This window comes from Amblyomma americanum, chromosome 4, assembly GCF_052857255.1.
Source record: "Amblyomma americanum isolate KBUSLIRL-KWMA chromosome 4, ASM5285725v1, whole genome shotgun sequence".
NCBI lineage: Eukaryota > Metazoa > Arthropoda > Arachnida > Ixodida > Ixodidae > Amblyomma > Amblyomma americanum.
The window spans coordinates 156,396,153-156,412,001 of record NC_135500.1 but is presented as its reverse complement, the minus strand read 5'-3'; the positions used below and the strand labels follow the sequence as shown (position 1 = coordinate 156,412,001).

Sequence of the window (15,849 nt, the reverse complement as noted above, 5' to 3'; positions counted from 1 at the left end):
GAGGATACGAAGGCGGGCGAGACGCCGGGCCTCTTCGGCGAGACCAAGTGTCTCGGCGACTGAGGGGTCTTCATGAGGCTCGGCAGAAAATGGTAGTATGGTGTCCAGGGTGTAGCGTGGGCGGCAAGCATATAGTAAAAAGAAGGGGCTGAAGCCAGTGGTCTCATGGTGCGCGGTATTGAAACCGTAGGTGATGAACGGCAGGACGCTGTCCCAGTTTCTGTGTTTTGAATCAACGTACATTGACAGCATGTTGGTGATCATTCGGTTCGTGCGCTCAGTTAGCCCATTTGTCTGGGGATGGTAAGGCGAGGAATGACGAAAATGCAACGCGCAAGAACGGAGAAGCTGCTCTACAACGTCAGCGGTGAACTGCCGACCACAGTCACTGATGATAACTTTTGGGGGTCCATGGCGGAGAACTATGGAGCGCAGCATAAACGAGGACACATGATACGCCGTAGACGAGGGTAGGGCGGCCGTTTCACAATACCGAGCGAGGTAATCAACACAAACCACTATCCATTGGTTCCCATGATTGGATTTGGGAAATGGGCCAAGGAGGTCTATGCCCACTTGCTCGAACGGTGCGGCAGGTGGCGTCAAAGGGTGAAGCTGACCAGCAGCAACGCTAGTAGGGCACTTATATCGTTGACACTGAGTGTAGCTGGCGACGTACCGCTCAGTCGTGGCCCGCATTTTCGACCAGTAGAAGCGGGCCTGGGCACGGTGAAGCGTTCGTGCCGACCCAAGATGTCCAGATGTAGGGTCGTGCATGGCCTGCAAGACGGAGGTGTACAGGCTCTTCGGTACTACTAGAAGGAAGCGCTGGCCCGTGGAAGAATAATTTTTGTTCCAGAGCACACCATCTCGCAAGCAGAAGTGGCTTGCATTGGAGGGGTCTTCAGCCTTCGCAAGAAGAGACCGCAGGGTCGAATTTCGCTGCTGTTCGGCTTGGAATGTAGTGATGTCGGGAAAACACGGTAAAACTGACGCGATGCAGTGGTCGAAATCATCAAGTTAGACTCCGTCTCAGGAAGGGGCAGCCGCGAAAGACAGTCCGCATCAGCGTGCCAGCAACCGATCTTGTAGGCGATTGTGTAGTCAAACTCATGTAGCCAAAGAGCCCACCGTGCAAGGCGCCCACATGGGTCACAAAGGTTAACGAGCCAGCTGAGGTACTGGAATCGTTACCCAGCATCTCCACCAAGATGTTACGTCCGGGGGTTTATTCAGACCACAACGGGCGACTGAAACCAAATGGGGTCGACTTGCCAGGCACGAGATGCAACTAACTACCTCTTTCTCCACTTCCACGTACTCAGCGATGCCTACCAAATAGACTAGGCATCGCCTCTTCATGGGCATCACAATATTGTTACGTGACGGCAAGCCGGAGAACCAGACGTGATGATAGATGGCAATGATATGACTTTAATGGCTGCGGGCCTAGCACAAGCGCTCCTGCCCGCGCCACTGCCTGCTTAATCGTCTTCTAGTCCATCACAACATCATCGAAATGCTAGCATCTGTTATTAGGAAGGTAATACATACGCCAGGAAGCAGTGAAAGCGACAGAGGCTCTACCAGTTACGTTTCACCTTCTCAATAACAAATGACACAGTTTCCACGGTGACATTGCTCACAGTGCACAAAGCAAGCAAGCGAGTGCTACATACCGGCCGTTGTCTCTGCCCACGCCCCACACGCGGATGGCGTGCAGCGGCTGGCAGTGCAGCACGGTGTTATCCTGGGGCCGCAAAAGGCGCAGCTGCAGGCCATCCAGCTCCAGGAGCAGGGCGCGCCCCTCGCCCCAGCGGCCCACCCCATCCATGCCTCGGCCCAAGGACAGGTCCACGATGCAGCGATTCAGCGCCCGGCTCGACCGCTCAGGTGTCAACTCGCTTTCAGGTATCTCTGACCAGCCAAGGGAGCGCACGGCAAAGCGCAGAGCTCTCCCATTGGCAGGGGCCATTTCCTCCTGCGTGCATTGCAAAGAATGAGCGCTCACTCTCAGTGGCCACTTTATTTATGCTCACCTACTGCTGATCCCATGAGGAAGTGTTTCAGGGCATGGTCAAGAAGACAAAAGTTGAAAAGTTAAAGGAACATGTCACTGGCAAGCTAGAGACCCTATTCACACGATGTCAATTGCACAGTGTGCCTATGCAGGCAACCACGGTGTGCAACAATAAGCTGGTCACATCACAGTCACGTGAGCAGGTAGTGTGGTTCACCAAAAAGTATGATATTTACCCTCCCCTCCCCGTTAACATGCATTTCTATGAACTGGGGATCTGTCTGCCACCACTATGCTGATTTATCCTATTTTGAAAATACATAAACTTTAAAATTACCTCCCATACCTCCACACGCTGTCATAAGCCATGTGGTCAGCAGTTCTTAATAAAGGGCCGACTTAATTGGTGCACCATGAAATAAATTTACCTCAGAGACAGCAGTGCCACCACATATCTTGTTTCCTAAATGCTGCCTAGCCCTATCCACCACCAGACTTGAGCCCACAGCAGACATTACCTGTGACTCTGCAGCTGGCTGCTCGGCTGATGGCTGTGGCTGTGGCCTGCTCTCGGGAGTGGGCGCCGTTGAACGCACCACCCCCTCTCGTGGCCGCTCCCGCTGTATGGTACCCGTGCGGATATGCCAGTAGTAGGGCCCATCGTCATCCAGGTGCCGCTCCCAGCCCTCGGGCAGGGCCTGCTGTTCAGCCTCGTCGACCTCTTTCTCCGATGGCCTGTGTGGGCATGCACCACCCCCGTAACTTTGCCTTACAAAGCGAAATCTAAATTATACAGCATGCTACAAGTTGATGAACACAGCGGCTTAGCAGCTTAAATGTTCTACTGCCAAGCATAAGCAGACCCGTGCAACAACTAGACATGGACGCCTAACACCGACACAAGCTAAATGCGAAACTGGCCATGTGCCGAGACGATGGCAAATATTTCTTGAAAGAACCCAGGTGGCCATAATAATTTAGCCCTTCTCAACAGTGTGCCTTATAGCCTAGGTGAAGCTTTGACATGTAAAAATATGTTTGTACATTACTTCCTTATCCATTCTATTAGTGTCCCAAGTAAGGGGCACAAGTGAAATATATGAATGAGATCTTTTGGTTAGACTCATGTTCTCGGCACAAACAGATAATGAAGTGCACGTGGTTAGGTGCAGGCACTGAACGACTGGGTCGGCCACATACGTTTATTTGGAACACTAGAAAAATACCCCTTGCTGGGTCAGTAGGTAGTCATTACATGTGACATCCCTCTCGTTCTTACAGAGGAAAAGCACAAAAATTATGACTAAGCAATTCAGGAGGAAAAAAAAAAAGATTAACCTTTTTTTCTTTGACAAGTATCACAGCACAGGCTTCCAGCTCTGAATGCTACAGTGAATGGGAAGTTGCTGCTGCCTGACTTTTCATACACTTACCTAGAAGGCAAAAAGCGTTGCAGCACTTCATCCTCTCAAAGAATGTCAGGAAGCGGACACTTTGCACTTGGCTTGGCTAATGCCTGGCAAATAACATGGATTCAATCGTAAAAATGCAACTTTTCTTGCGGCAACCCTCAAAGGAATTCTCTGCTAACTTCCATAACAGCCTAATATTAGGCATTCACTTTCGTTAAATTCACTGAAGTGGAAAATGCTCTATTAAATGAATTTAATCTGCATACAGTGCAGCTATGATTGCATGGCAGAATCCACTTTTCTGTCCAACACTAGCCAGGTCAATTACAAAGCGTCCCCTTCCCTGCACTCCTGCAGTGGATGAAACTCTCTTAAAGCCACTTTTTCCTCAAGGTAATTCTGAGAAATTTTACGGACCCAGGAGGCAAGTTTCTACTGTACTCTTTATTGATGTCTGGTTCCTGCGAATATTCTCCTGGGGCTGCTTTGCCATGACTGCCGTTTAGAGATCCGGCCTAAGTAAGCCAAAGGCTGTCTTCCAACCCAACTTCCAACCCAACAGCAGCTCAGCAGGACAGTAGCTGGTTACCTCATGTGGTGCAGACCTACATGTCACAAGAATTCTCACAAGCTGAGTGTGGATGTGCCTTCTTCAACTTCTGTTTACTGGTCTGCACTCCTACTCCATTGCACCAACTAATGGCAAGACAGCACCAGTATCTGCCAGATGACATTCTTCAGCAAGAAGGCCCTTAGCTTTTCAAATGCAAATGTCAGACTGTTGTCCAATACGACGATGTCTGGTAGGCTTTGACCTACAAAGATCCTTCCCATGCACTGGATAGTAACCGTTGCGGATGCAGTTGTTACTGGACAGACCTCTTTCGATTTAAAAGATGCAGAGGTGGTGGTGCAGTTTATTGGTCGCCATCATCATTCAGAAAATGTGTGGCAGTCCTCGAAATCAGCCAGAACCTCAGCCTGCGTCCAGTGGCAGGCCTAGTGGTGGAGGTTGGTGCAAGCCAAGTCGGGAGCAAGGACTGGGCAGTTAGAAGTAGCCACTTGAGGAGAAAGCTCAACAGTGCCTCCTTGCAAAAAGTCTAAGTATTGTCTTTGCACAAATATCCCCTTTAGGCACCAATTACTATTATTAGAATGCATCTTGAAACCGTGCAAAAAAGACAAGGAACAAGGAAGAAACCAACAAGATAGAGCGCAGATTACATTACATCTGCACCTATTAGAGCTGCTAAGAGGAAAAATTATTTTTTGCACACATCATGACCAGAAGACCTGCTCGAAGCAGACTGTAAAAAATTACTCAAAATTCTTCACATTTAAACACATTCTCATTGCATTCACATTCGTGGACATAGCACCTCAAAGCCGATGGATGTGTAAAACCACTCCAATATGTTCTCCTTCCTAACTTGTCAGACAGATAAATGTTTGACAGGATGCCCTACAGAGAATTTTCCTCTAGCGTACTATGTGAAAGAGACAAAAACCGCTTGTTTCGTGAGGACAGACAGGAAAAATCTTTGTCCATGTCTTTACTGTGCTCCCTTTACGTTAAAAGTCTGCATTTCCTTCGCCAAACACTGCTCTTTGATATGCAGCCTTCATGTCTACACCACTGATGGTTCGGCAGGCTCACAATCTGGGGTATAATGATAGCAAGCAGCACAGCACGTTGTGTTTGTCAGCAGCAGCTCATTACTGTAAGCCTTCTTTGGGACAATGTGTGGGCTTTCGTCACATGGTCGGCCGTGCTCCTTGGGAGCTGCTTTCTTGCAGGCGACTAACCAATATGCAATATCAGTTTCAAAGGCAAGCAAATGTAATTAATTTTTTTGGCAACTGCTCTTGGCATCCCTAAGGTATTCCAACCAGCTGCTGTAAAGAGCAACAGCAATAAAATGAGAAATCACCCGATCTGGCTTTTTTTTTTTTTGTTCCCGTTCACCATGGCTGGAGGGAGGTTAAAAAACCTAGCTTGTCGATGCCCCCGCTCCCCAAGAACTTATTTTCTACTGCTCATTAGCATTTACCCAAGTAAAGCCATGCGGCTACAAGGAAAAGTTATACAGCTCCCATGAAAACTTCATAGTTGGAAGAAAAATTCGTCCTAGCCTGTGGGTTGAACCCGGGACCACTGACTATCCGGGGCAGTCTTTCTACCAACTAAGCTAACCAGGACAGCTAGCAGATGGCAGCGTAAAGATGAACTCGTCGACAGGTAAGAGTGGGGACGGTGTTAGTTCGGCATATTACTGGAAACCCCAAAGGTGTAGTACATTTTAGATTTTAGAAATAAACTACACCTTGGGGGTTTCCCCTCAATGCACTGAACAAATTGAGTTACTGACAGTCAGATGCAGTTCAATAATGCTGTGAGAAATAACCCTCAAAGGAGGACCTCCAGCAAATGGTGTTGACCGACATTGCAGTTCATCCCTGTGTTGTCACGCTGGGGGAGTAACTGTGATATTATGGCAACCGGTCAACACCATTTGCTGGAAGGTCTCCTCTGAAGGGCATTTGCCTATGCATTTTTTTTTATTTGATACCTCAAAGGCCCCTGGTATGGGGCATTACATGAGGTATGGGCATGGCAGTTAAACAACAATGGTCTTCATAGTGTACATCTTGATTTGTATTCAATTATATGTGAGAAAGGAAGCACCTGGCACACTGCTCAGTCCAAAATTTAGCCACTGCAGTAACACCTGTGGCAGATACAGAAACCCCTCGGCCCACTTGAGAATATCAGGGCACTGCTGTAACAGAAGGCACATCCCCCTTCCCTCATATTCCAGACTGGCACTTCATAGCTGGCAGAAATCCAATGCAGACCGAACCCCTGCATTAGAGCCATTTGAGGCCTCCAACTCAAAACAGTAGCCACCATTAAAAGGCCCACGGTCACAGCAGTTTATAAACTTAAGAAATGGGCCTCACAAGTTGTTGTCACCATCTGGCTGGTCCAGCATCGGCGCACTGTTCAAGTCAATGCCCATGGACTGAACGTGCAGCTGCGCATAGCTCCAGCGACTTTTGACTCCTATGGGCCCATTGAGATTCACATCCAAGTCACCAGGGTCCTCGGCATGCTCTGCAGCACCCAAAGAATACAATCAAACAAGCAAGAACCAAATCCATTTGACTGTACTACATTACTTCTATCTGGACCAAGCTCTGATGGCTTAGAGAGCATATGTAAGATAAGAAAAATCAACTGGAATACTTGGGCTGAGGTGCTCTTCTTGCCAGCTGCTTCTGAGACAGCGGCACAGATCATCACACAAGAAGGATAACCTTTGAAGTGTTCCAAGCAGAAACATTGCATCTTGTTGCCTTGTTGGGAAAGGTCAACTAAAAGCTCCAAATGAGAGATTCAGCTCCACTGCAGTCACGGCACACACCGGCCAAGTGACTCCACAACACAGCTGAAACCCTCACACACCCACTCTCATATTGCGCCACTTTCACTCAGTCATGCCCCGAGGTACTTACAGAGATACCTACAGGGCATTAGGACTGCTCAGTGCTCACAGACAATGCAGTGGGACTCCTGTGGCTCAGATTGCCAAGCTGTTGGGCAGCCAACATATGCATGCCTTGCAATTGACATCATATGAATGATTATTGAGAGCAATGGTGCGAAGAAGTATCATCGTTGAAATGCCACCTTCAAACAAAGAAGCAGACTTTTTGTTGAAGTCTTTGCCACCACTCATCAAATGCTAGGCAGGATAGAACCTTGTGGAATGGTTGTACTACGTTATGAAGTGGGAGCTGAATGTTTCCGCATTGCAGTGGTTGTTTCTGCGCTGTAGTGCTGAAACAGGAAGTTTAACTGAGCATGCCACGATGTCTCATGAGATCGCAGCATGGAACAGCTACTGTTGAAAGTGAACATTGCCTTCCCTCACGTGTCTTTAAGAGACACCAAATATCCTCGTTTGCAGCGGTAAGAAATGTGTTCTCGAAGACAAACACTGGAAAACACCATCCTTGAACAGGACCCCCACGTGAAAATATGAAGTGGAATTCCAAATGGCCCGACTTGTTTTCAAATGGTGCCACTTCAAAGCAGGTGGCTTAGCAAGTCGTCTCACTTGTTTTCAAGCGGCACTATTTGAAAGCAAGTGGTTTTTACAAATGGCACCACTAGATTGCATGTGACCACAGCTGGGTATTAAGTAAAACCACGATACATGTGAACATCTGCATATTCGACAAACAAGGCTGAACTATTTCTTATAATAAGAGCTGTCAGCTGCCAAAGCAACTAAATTGTATTCATCATTTGCACAATCACTACGGTCGAAATTATATGAAATAACTGCGCTCAATGGGAAAACACCACTGACCCTAGTACGAGAATCTCATAAGTAGGATATATATGGGTGCAGAAGTGTGTTCTGTGGATGTATACATTGAGCTAATGTTGTTGTAGTCAGATGCAACTCAAGAACGAAGCGGCAAATGCCCCTCAAAGAAGCCCCTCCAGCCAATGGCATCAATCGATTCTCCTCCTCTCACCGAACACCAATCGCCTTGATCCTGCTAACAAGAAATCGCAGGGAGTGGCAGATGAATGTAGAATAACCACGGCTTGATCTGATTAACTGCAGCATCACAACTCTGTCGATGCTATTGGCTGGAGGGCTTCCTTTGAGGGACATCTTCCACTTCGTTCTTGAGTTGTATCCGACTATAGTGTCTGACTATAGTGTGTATGTGTCATGTATGCTTGTGTACGTGTATTGATTTCCATGACAGCATATTCAATTCTCACAGTTTCAACTCTCCTGTGAAAATGTCGGCATCAGGCTGAGCGTAGCCCTGCAGCGTCGCCCTACAAATCAGTTTTCTTTTTGCACCTTAATACTATGCAAGTTGAATAAAAGCACGATTGGAACCAATTTCAAAAACCACTCGGAACCAACTGATATATCCAACTGGTTGCAGTTAAAATTTCAAATGTTTTTTTTTTTTTTTTTTCAAGGGGCTCTGCAAGGGGCTCTTAATAAAGGTGCAGTATTCCTGGGATGTTAAAGGATACCGCTTTATGAATATCCTCCAGCAAGAATTTTTTTTAATGCATTCTGAAGCTGAGTTATCTGCAGTCAAAATTTGAATTTCAGCGTCTTCGCACCTTCCTCTCTCCTCTCGTAACTTTTTGTACGATAAAAGGTCAGCGCTCCTCCACCAGCCACACTACCGATGCGCGCGAGAATTCCTGGGGAGGGGGAAGCTTTCTAACCCGCCAACGATGCCGCTGGCTAGCCGCAGCCATGGTAGCTGTGTGACGCCTGAAAGAATCTAACCAATAGCCATCTCAGAACAGAATTACGCAGGCACGTGCAACAAAGGAGGGCGCAAGCATGAAAAAGTCGCCGGAAAGGACTCTCCAACTTTCGCGGGCAATTGTGGGTTCTCTGCTGCGTTTAGAAGTGTATTTTTTGGCTGAGGTGTTCATGACAAGAGAATGTGGTGGTGAGCGAGTTGATGTGCCCTCCCCGGATGATGTTTCATAGTCTATTTAAACCAGGAAGTTCCAAATGGTCTCTCTTGTGAAGTGGCCTCTCTTGCAGAAAGTCCCTGTCCAATGACCCACTTCAAGTGGTCCACTTGCAAAATTTCCACCTGGGCTAACGATATACATTTGGGTGCAGACATGGTTGGCATGTCAAATTATTTTCTTTTAGCAATCGCGCCAAATTCATCTGCTGTGCCTACACGGCCACATTTATCCACAACTGAAAGCAGCCCCAAAGCAAAGTTTGAATGGCCCTGCTCATGGCATCAGCTCGAAGGCCATTTCATTAATAAGAGCTCAGGGCATAGGACAAAAGCATGTAGCAAAGTCACAAGCTAGACACAGACAAGGCAGAAATCAAGTGGCCTCTGATGCTGATGCACTCCAAACCACCCGAAACAGAATGGTGCATTAGTTGAACCAGCAGCACCTGTAATTCACACAGTCATAAGTGCAATGATTATTATTATTATTCTGATGGTGTGTATGCTGTAAGGAGAGTACCAAACTTTGACATGATAGAGCTAGCCCTTCCAAGGTAAAAATAAAAACTACTGCTATTAACCCATGCCCTGCAAGAGCAAGCGCAGTACTTTAGGACTTGCAACAGGAACTTGCGAGTTGGACCACATCAAGGACTAAGCGCCTTGAATGTGCTGTTTGATGGCGAAAAATGAAAAATCTAACTCGCAGCAGGCCCCATCACAACTATCAATGGAACAAGCTATTTCAAGAGCATTAGAGCTACGCCCAAGCCAGCCAAATAGTTACATATCCACATTCAGCTGGTCACAAGCAAGAAATAAGGAAGCACCAGAGCAATAGAATTTTTTTTTCAGCCTGATCCAAGCTTAATTTGTTGAACGGCCGCTACAAATATCACCAGAAGTATAAGGTATTAGAAGAGTTTTGAAAAACGCCACTGTGGCTGACAGAACCAGTTGCACCTAACAGCCGGGCCGTACATCTTTGTCAGCAAAAGGAATCAAACTCTCAGAAGAACGCAAGTTCAGAAATGTGCAAAGCATATAGGCAATGCTGGCCTGTCACATGTCATCCCCTCGCACCTCGTTTATATTCCATTTCCCTTGGGCTCCCTTTACTCCACCAGCGCTTTCTCGGCCGTGCACGCACCACACATGCACCTCACCAGAATGCCTCGCCGCCAGTCAAGTTTCCACAAACGCGGTGACCACGAAGTATTTCACGTCAACCTGCACGCAGCCGTTTTTCTCACACCATCGTACCCTGTCCCACAAGTGGTGCAGCGGCGGCTTCCACATGTGTGCTATCATTTTGCGTTCCAAGCTTCGAAACGGAGCATTGCACAGCCACATCAAAGGAGCACTTACCCAAGCAGAAAGCGTGGTTGGCGCTTAGGGAGTTCATTCCGGTCAGCATTCGGCCATCTGCACCAGATTAGAGTTCTCGTGAACGTTACATGTTGCTAGTTGACTACTAAACTACGAGACAACGGAAAACCTTGCTGGAAAGCAGTCTCCTGCAACTGTTATGAAGGTGGCGAGGGGTACATCAGATGACAATTAACGCATGGAACCACTAGTTGCAACGATAAAGATCGGCACCGCTAGTTATTGTTTTTATTACCAAGCCCTGAAGAGTGGCGCGATGGGCGTAAGCAACTTGAAGCCATCTAACCGGTTGCAGGCATCCGCGCCCGCTCGTAACGCGTGGGTTGTGTGTATGTAGTGTCCAGTGTAAGGGACTAGTGCATGGTTCGTCTGTGGAGCCAAGATTAAAAAGGCTTAAACCAGCGGTTCAGCAGGTAATCTGGCTCCCGAGCTAACCTACCTTAGCAAAGCAAAGCGCAAAAATACGCGCTTAAAATTTACCGCTCACTAAAGCCCGTTTCCGGTGCCAAATGTCAGGCATGCTTGAAATGACAGGGAAACATTATCTGAATTTGCACCACGCTTTACAGCACTCTACGAAAATACGAGACGATCTTGACGAGTTTCGTGCACCCGAGCAGCACACAACCGAGCATATCGATTTAGGGTTAGCAAAGCTTCGGCAGTAACCAACAGTCATTGCTTTAGTTGCGCAGGGCAGCCTCGTTGGGGCTTACCCTTCTTACATGAAGCACGCAGGAGTCACATCGCAGCACGACGAGAGAGATCGCTGCGTTATCAGCTGCGAGCTGGTGCAACGCAACGGCACACCGCTGCACCAGCAGCCGGCTGCGCCTGACACACACTGCAACGTCTGCGCACGCGCGCGGGCGCAGGCGCGCGCCGTACGGTCGGCCGCCGACACAGGGGGAAACACACCCACCTCACCATGGCAACCGTCGATGCGGATGAGACGGGTGAGACAGGCAATGGTGAGACGAGACGCGTGATCAGGCACAGAGATGCATTTGTAGCATGTCAGTGAAAGCTACAAATACTAAATTAATCCAGAGCTAGCCCTACGGCACCTCTTTCTAGCTTCTTTCACTCATTTCTCTTACGGCGCGGTTCAGGGGTTGAGGTGCTCACCGATACTGTGCAGTTTCCTTACCTCAGAAACGAATTTTCGTTTTCATTTTCAGCATCATGTGTGCGAATGCCACTAAAGACAAACATGGTTTCACGCATGCAAAGCTGCATGAAAGTTATCATGAAAGGGATCATATAATGAACGTTATACTAGGTAAGGTTCGTAATACCGGACATTCCCGGTATAACGAACATTATTTTATAGCGAAATGCGTGTGGCGCGCCGCGTTCGCCGCCAGACTCTTCTCAGCGGCTCTCGGACATTGTGTGCCTGTAGGGTTATAAGAATTAGTTATAAAGAAATTCATAATAACAACTAACCTTGCAGTGTGTAGACACGTACACCATGAAGGCATGAATAATAGAATGAAGTGATGAAATTGGGAAGAGACTTAGAAGTGTTTATGCACAAGTACTCTTGCAGTTTCACGACTTGCACAAGATGTCTTAAATAAACAACTGTATAGTCGTGCAGTTTTAGTTGCGTGTTTTCTTCACTGGTATTCATCTACAACCGCTAAATAATGTATAATTGAATTGCTTCCCTCACATGCTGTTTTAATTTCAATAACCAAACGATGGATATCAATTAAGTTCACGCGAGGCATGAAAAAACTGCAATATAATCACCAATATGTTCTTTGTTATCATTCTGGCTCTTGAGGCAGCTAGATTAAGCAATGTAGTGAATTAAAATAAGGTATAATTCATTATATTGCTTTTTATGCCTCACATGACCCAATCCCACCTTTGATTTCACAAATATCATAAATTGGTTGTTTAAACCGAAACAGCTTGACAGATGAAAATTAATTCACTTATAAACTATTTATTGGTCATAGGAGAATACCACTGCATGGGCGATCCATGTCTAGTTACTATCATATCTATAACGCATCATTACTGAAAAGAAAACATGCAACCAGAAATTTAATGTCTATAGTTAATTGTGCAGCCAATTTTTTGTTTGTCACATGTTAATGCATTGCTAAATTTTTCAAATGCTACTGAAAATTTGCTTTTTTGAACATTATTGAAACATATATGCAGCAATTAAGCATTATAATAACATTGTTGCCACCCAGACTGGCTGCTACACTTGGAAGCATGCACATGCACTAGTAGCTTCAATCAGCTAGCAGCATTATTTTGTTTGGAGTGATCACTATCATTTTTTTTTTATTTCAAGCCTCTTCTGAAATGCTAAGCATTATTTAATTTTAATGCTATGTTTTCCCAACAGTATTAAACATCTAGGAAATGATAAAAATAATGTTATCATTATTACGGGACCATACCAGCTAAATGCAAGTGCTAGTGTGCATTGAGAGAGTTAGCCGAAGGTGACTGTGCACCAGCTTCTTAACTCAACTCTTCATAAAAAAATTTTAGGAGGGTGACAATACAGAGCACTGTCACCTTGTTTGAATTCATATCTCAAGCTCGCACAGATATATGTCATATGCATAGAAGTTGGATTTTTCGGTTTAGACCGAAAAAGGCCAGTACTATCCGACATACACAGCACAGCTAGCTGGCTATTCAGTAGGAGTTAGATGCAATCAAAGGAGAATATTAACATAGCATACAAAACACAGATGTAGTGGGATGATGGTACCGTTGGATTAAATGGCGCAGTCAGGCATTTTGCGCTATTGTTCCGCTACGTTAACTACATGCCTCTGAAGACCAGGAACCTCGACTTCCTTGCCAAACGTTGTCTGCTAGCATACTACCGTTCACAGTCATTAATTGCCCGGGGCAGTTACATGGTTAAGTAGGTTTCTCTACAGCATGCGAGGGCACCGACGCAAAACCATGCACAAGTGTAGCAAAAAATGTTGTTCTGGCAGTTCCATTGCTGCAGTCAACATGCAGACCTAGGGATGCCCTGCCCTATAGCTCATCCCAGTGCAACAACCTAATGATCACATGACAATTACAACCCAAGTTTAGGAAGTTAACTTCCACCCAAGCTTTTGTTTGATGGCTCCATCATTTTCCTCCCATTACTTTTTAAATGGCGCTGGTATTTTATACAACAAGCAATCCTCTAAGCATGGCCATTTGTAAATTTTTGCCGCACAGAAATACCACGTACATCAGCGAAAAAAAAAAATGCAATTCATCTGTAGAAAACTATATTTGCCAATTGAAATAAAAAACTGAATTCTGAAATAGACACTGAAAAAAGTCTGCTGAATCATAAAAAAATAGAAATAGGAAAGTCCAACCCCTTCATGTGAATACATATGAAGTGACCCATAACAGACAATTTCATGAAAGACTGAGACAGAATTTCAATATTCCTACTGGCCATGAGAGCCTGAGAGTGAGAAAGGTAGGTTTAGATGCCTTGTAACATACACCTCAAAGGCCATCAGGTCTAGGCATTTTTTAAAGCAGCAGTTGATCTATGGCATCTTCTAATTCTGCTGCGGTACTTAATACAACTTGGTGCCATGCAATCATCGTCTAAAAGGGACGCACAGCATGCTACATGCAGCATCAACAGTGTCAGAAGTGGTGGCAAAAAGAGACATGTAGTATGTTTAAAATTCTGAAATTATTTCACTTCTACCACTAACTCTACTTACATCCTCACATGCCTCACACTCAGACACAACCCTATGCTGCAAACAGAATAGGCAGCCATTATGCTTGTTATTGCTCAAACCACAGCCACTATCATCACCTAAGACTCACAATCGGCCTGTGTAATGTACACCAATGGAAAAGTCTCTGAAATCACCCTCCAACTTCTGCAACAACCAACCCCCCTAAAAGATTTGTTGCTATCATTTGGACACTTGCTCATTCCACTCTCCATGGAAACATCATCGCTTATGTGAGTGCCCAAGATTTAGCCAGCCGAGCTCCACGAGAGGACCAGCAGCAGGTCAACCAACCACTGGTCATGTTCAGTTCATTACACAACACTATAAACTTTCCCTGCAAATCTATCTGCCGTACCACAAATCAATTATGAAATAACAGGAAACAGTATTCAGACAAATACAGACTAACAGTTTCCCTCACCCTACAAAACGCCATGCAATCTTCCCGATGTTACATGCACCAAGCTGCGCCCATTGTGGAAAACCGTCTACACTCTACCACACAATTCGGGCTTGTAAATGTAATGAGAATGTTACAACTAAATCCACCATTCAACTATTGAGCAGTGGCAGAGCTGTCCAGCTCCGACCTTGACCAGCAGCTATGGCTGATCGAACGGGTGAAGACTGCAACGAAATCTTCTGGGGTCCTGGACCAAGACTCCACTCCCAGCGGTTGCCGTCATTTTCATTGCAAAAAATGTTTCCTTCCCCTCGTCTGCTGGTGACCATGCAAATGAATACCACTGCAATAGAGTTCCGGGATTCGCTTGGGTGCCGCATGACAGCACTAGGATGACTAGCACAGCTCTTCCCAGTGCAAGGCATGATTGGTGCAACGCCGAATACAGGGAGCACTTGGCATCAAGCTTTTAAACGTAGCGCTTCACAGTCGCAATCTCGTCTATGCATGAGGCAAGAGCCTTGCGTTCAAGCCTATGAAGGTCACAAAAACCCTTAAAGCTTTTATGGCAAGACCTATCGAACTGATGGCTGTATGCATGTTTTCTGCTTAAACAATGGTTGCTCAAAATTACAGAGCAGGCCTCCCTTACGCTTTAGAATCCTCACTGCTTAACAGCCATACCATGACATTCAAGTGGCAAATACGCAACTAGAATCAAAATTTCGCATTCCTCCAGCACCTCCATGCAAGTGGGCAACGCTCACTGCTAAAAGGCGCATTTAGTTACACACCATGGTGCAAAAGTTTACTTCAGTCCCGAGCACAAGAGCCCCAGGCGGTAGAAATTAATCCGAAGTCCTCCACTACATCGCCCCTTTCAACTCTCCAGCTCTATCATGTGGCTGTCAGTGTGATGCAAACTTTAACATCCGTCCTGATTAGGGAGTCCTCCTCCTGGCTCTCCCCTTGCCCCTTACAAGCAGAGTCTTTGCCGAGACTCTCCTCAAGGAATGAATCCTTTAAGCACGGTGCCACCACTGGCACTGCTTTTAAGCAAGCCAGCAATTACAGGAGTCAGGTAAGCTGGTCTCTTGTGCCATCGACTTTCATGTCCCCGTTCACTCTACTCTTTGTGGGCTTTCATGCATTTTCTGTACAAGTGTTTTCAGTTTTGTTTTCTCTTCTCCACCACGTAAGCTCTTTAGTTTTTGTTGCAGAGCAAACGTCCAGCTCTTAGCAAGTGCTTCGCATCTGTCACCTCTTCCCTGTCCTGTTTTTCATGATTTTTTTTTTAAATCATGCTTTTGCATACTACCATCTACAGGCTGTTGGCTATACTAGTTG

The 15,849-nt window shown here is 46.2% G+C and overlaps 1 protein-coding gene across 2 annotated transcripts in view; it reads right to left on the bottom strand.

Moving 5' to 3' along the window:
* LOC144128594 (protein Fe65 homolog) overlaps positions 1 to 11,236 on the bottom strand; it is a 29,858-nt gene extending 18,622 nt beyond the window's left edge. Inside the window, exons 1-5 of one of the 2 annotated variants that reach the window (XM_077662123.1) lie at positions 11,079 to 11,236; positions 10,333 to 10,389; positions 6,394 to 6,547; positions 2,539 to 2,755; positions 1,680 to 1,981 (exon numbers count right to left, since the gene is read on the bottom strand). In XM_077662123.1, the coding sequence (XP_077518249.1) occupies positions 1,680 to 1,981; positions 2,539 to 2,755; positions 6,394 to 6,547; positions 10,333 to 10,381 (722 nt within the window). In that variant the 5' untranslated portion in view covers positions 10,382 to 10,389; positions 11,079 to 11,236. Of the gene's footprint in view, positions 1 to 1,679; positions 1,982 to 2,538; positions 2,756 to 6,393; positions 6,548 to 10,332; positions 10,390 to 11,069 lie in introns of both variants that reach the window. The other variant, XM_077662124.1, reaches the window with a different exon arrangement.
* Between the last annotated feature and the right edge of the window lie 4,613 nt (positions 11,237 to 15,849).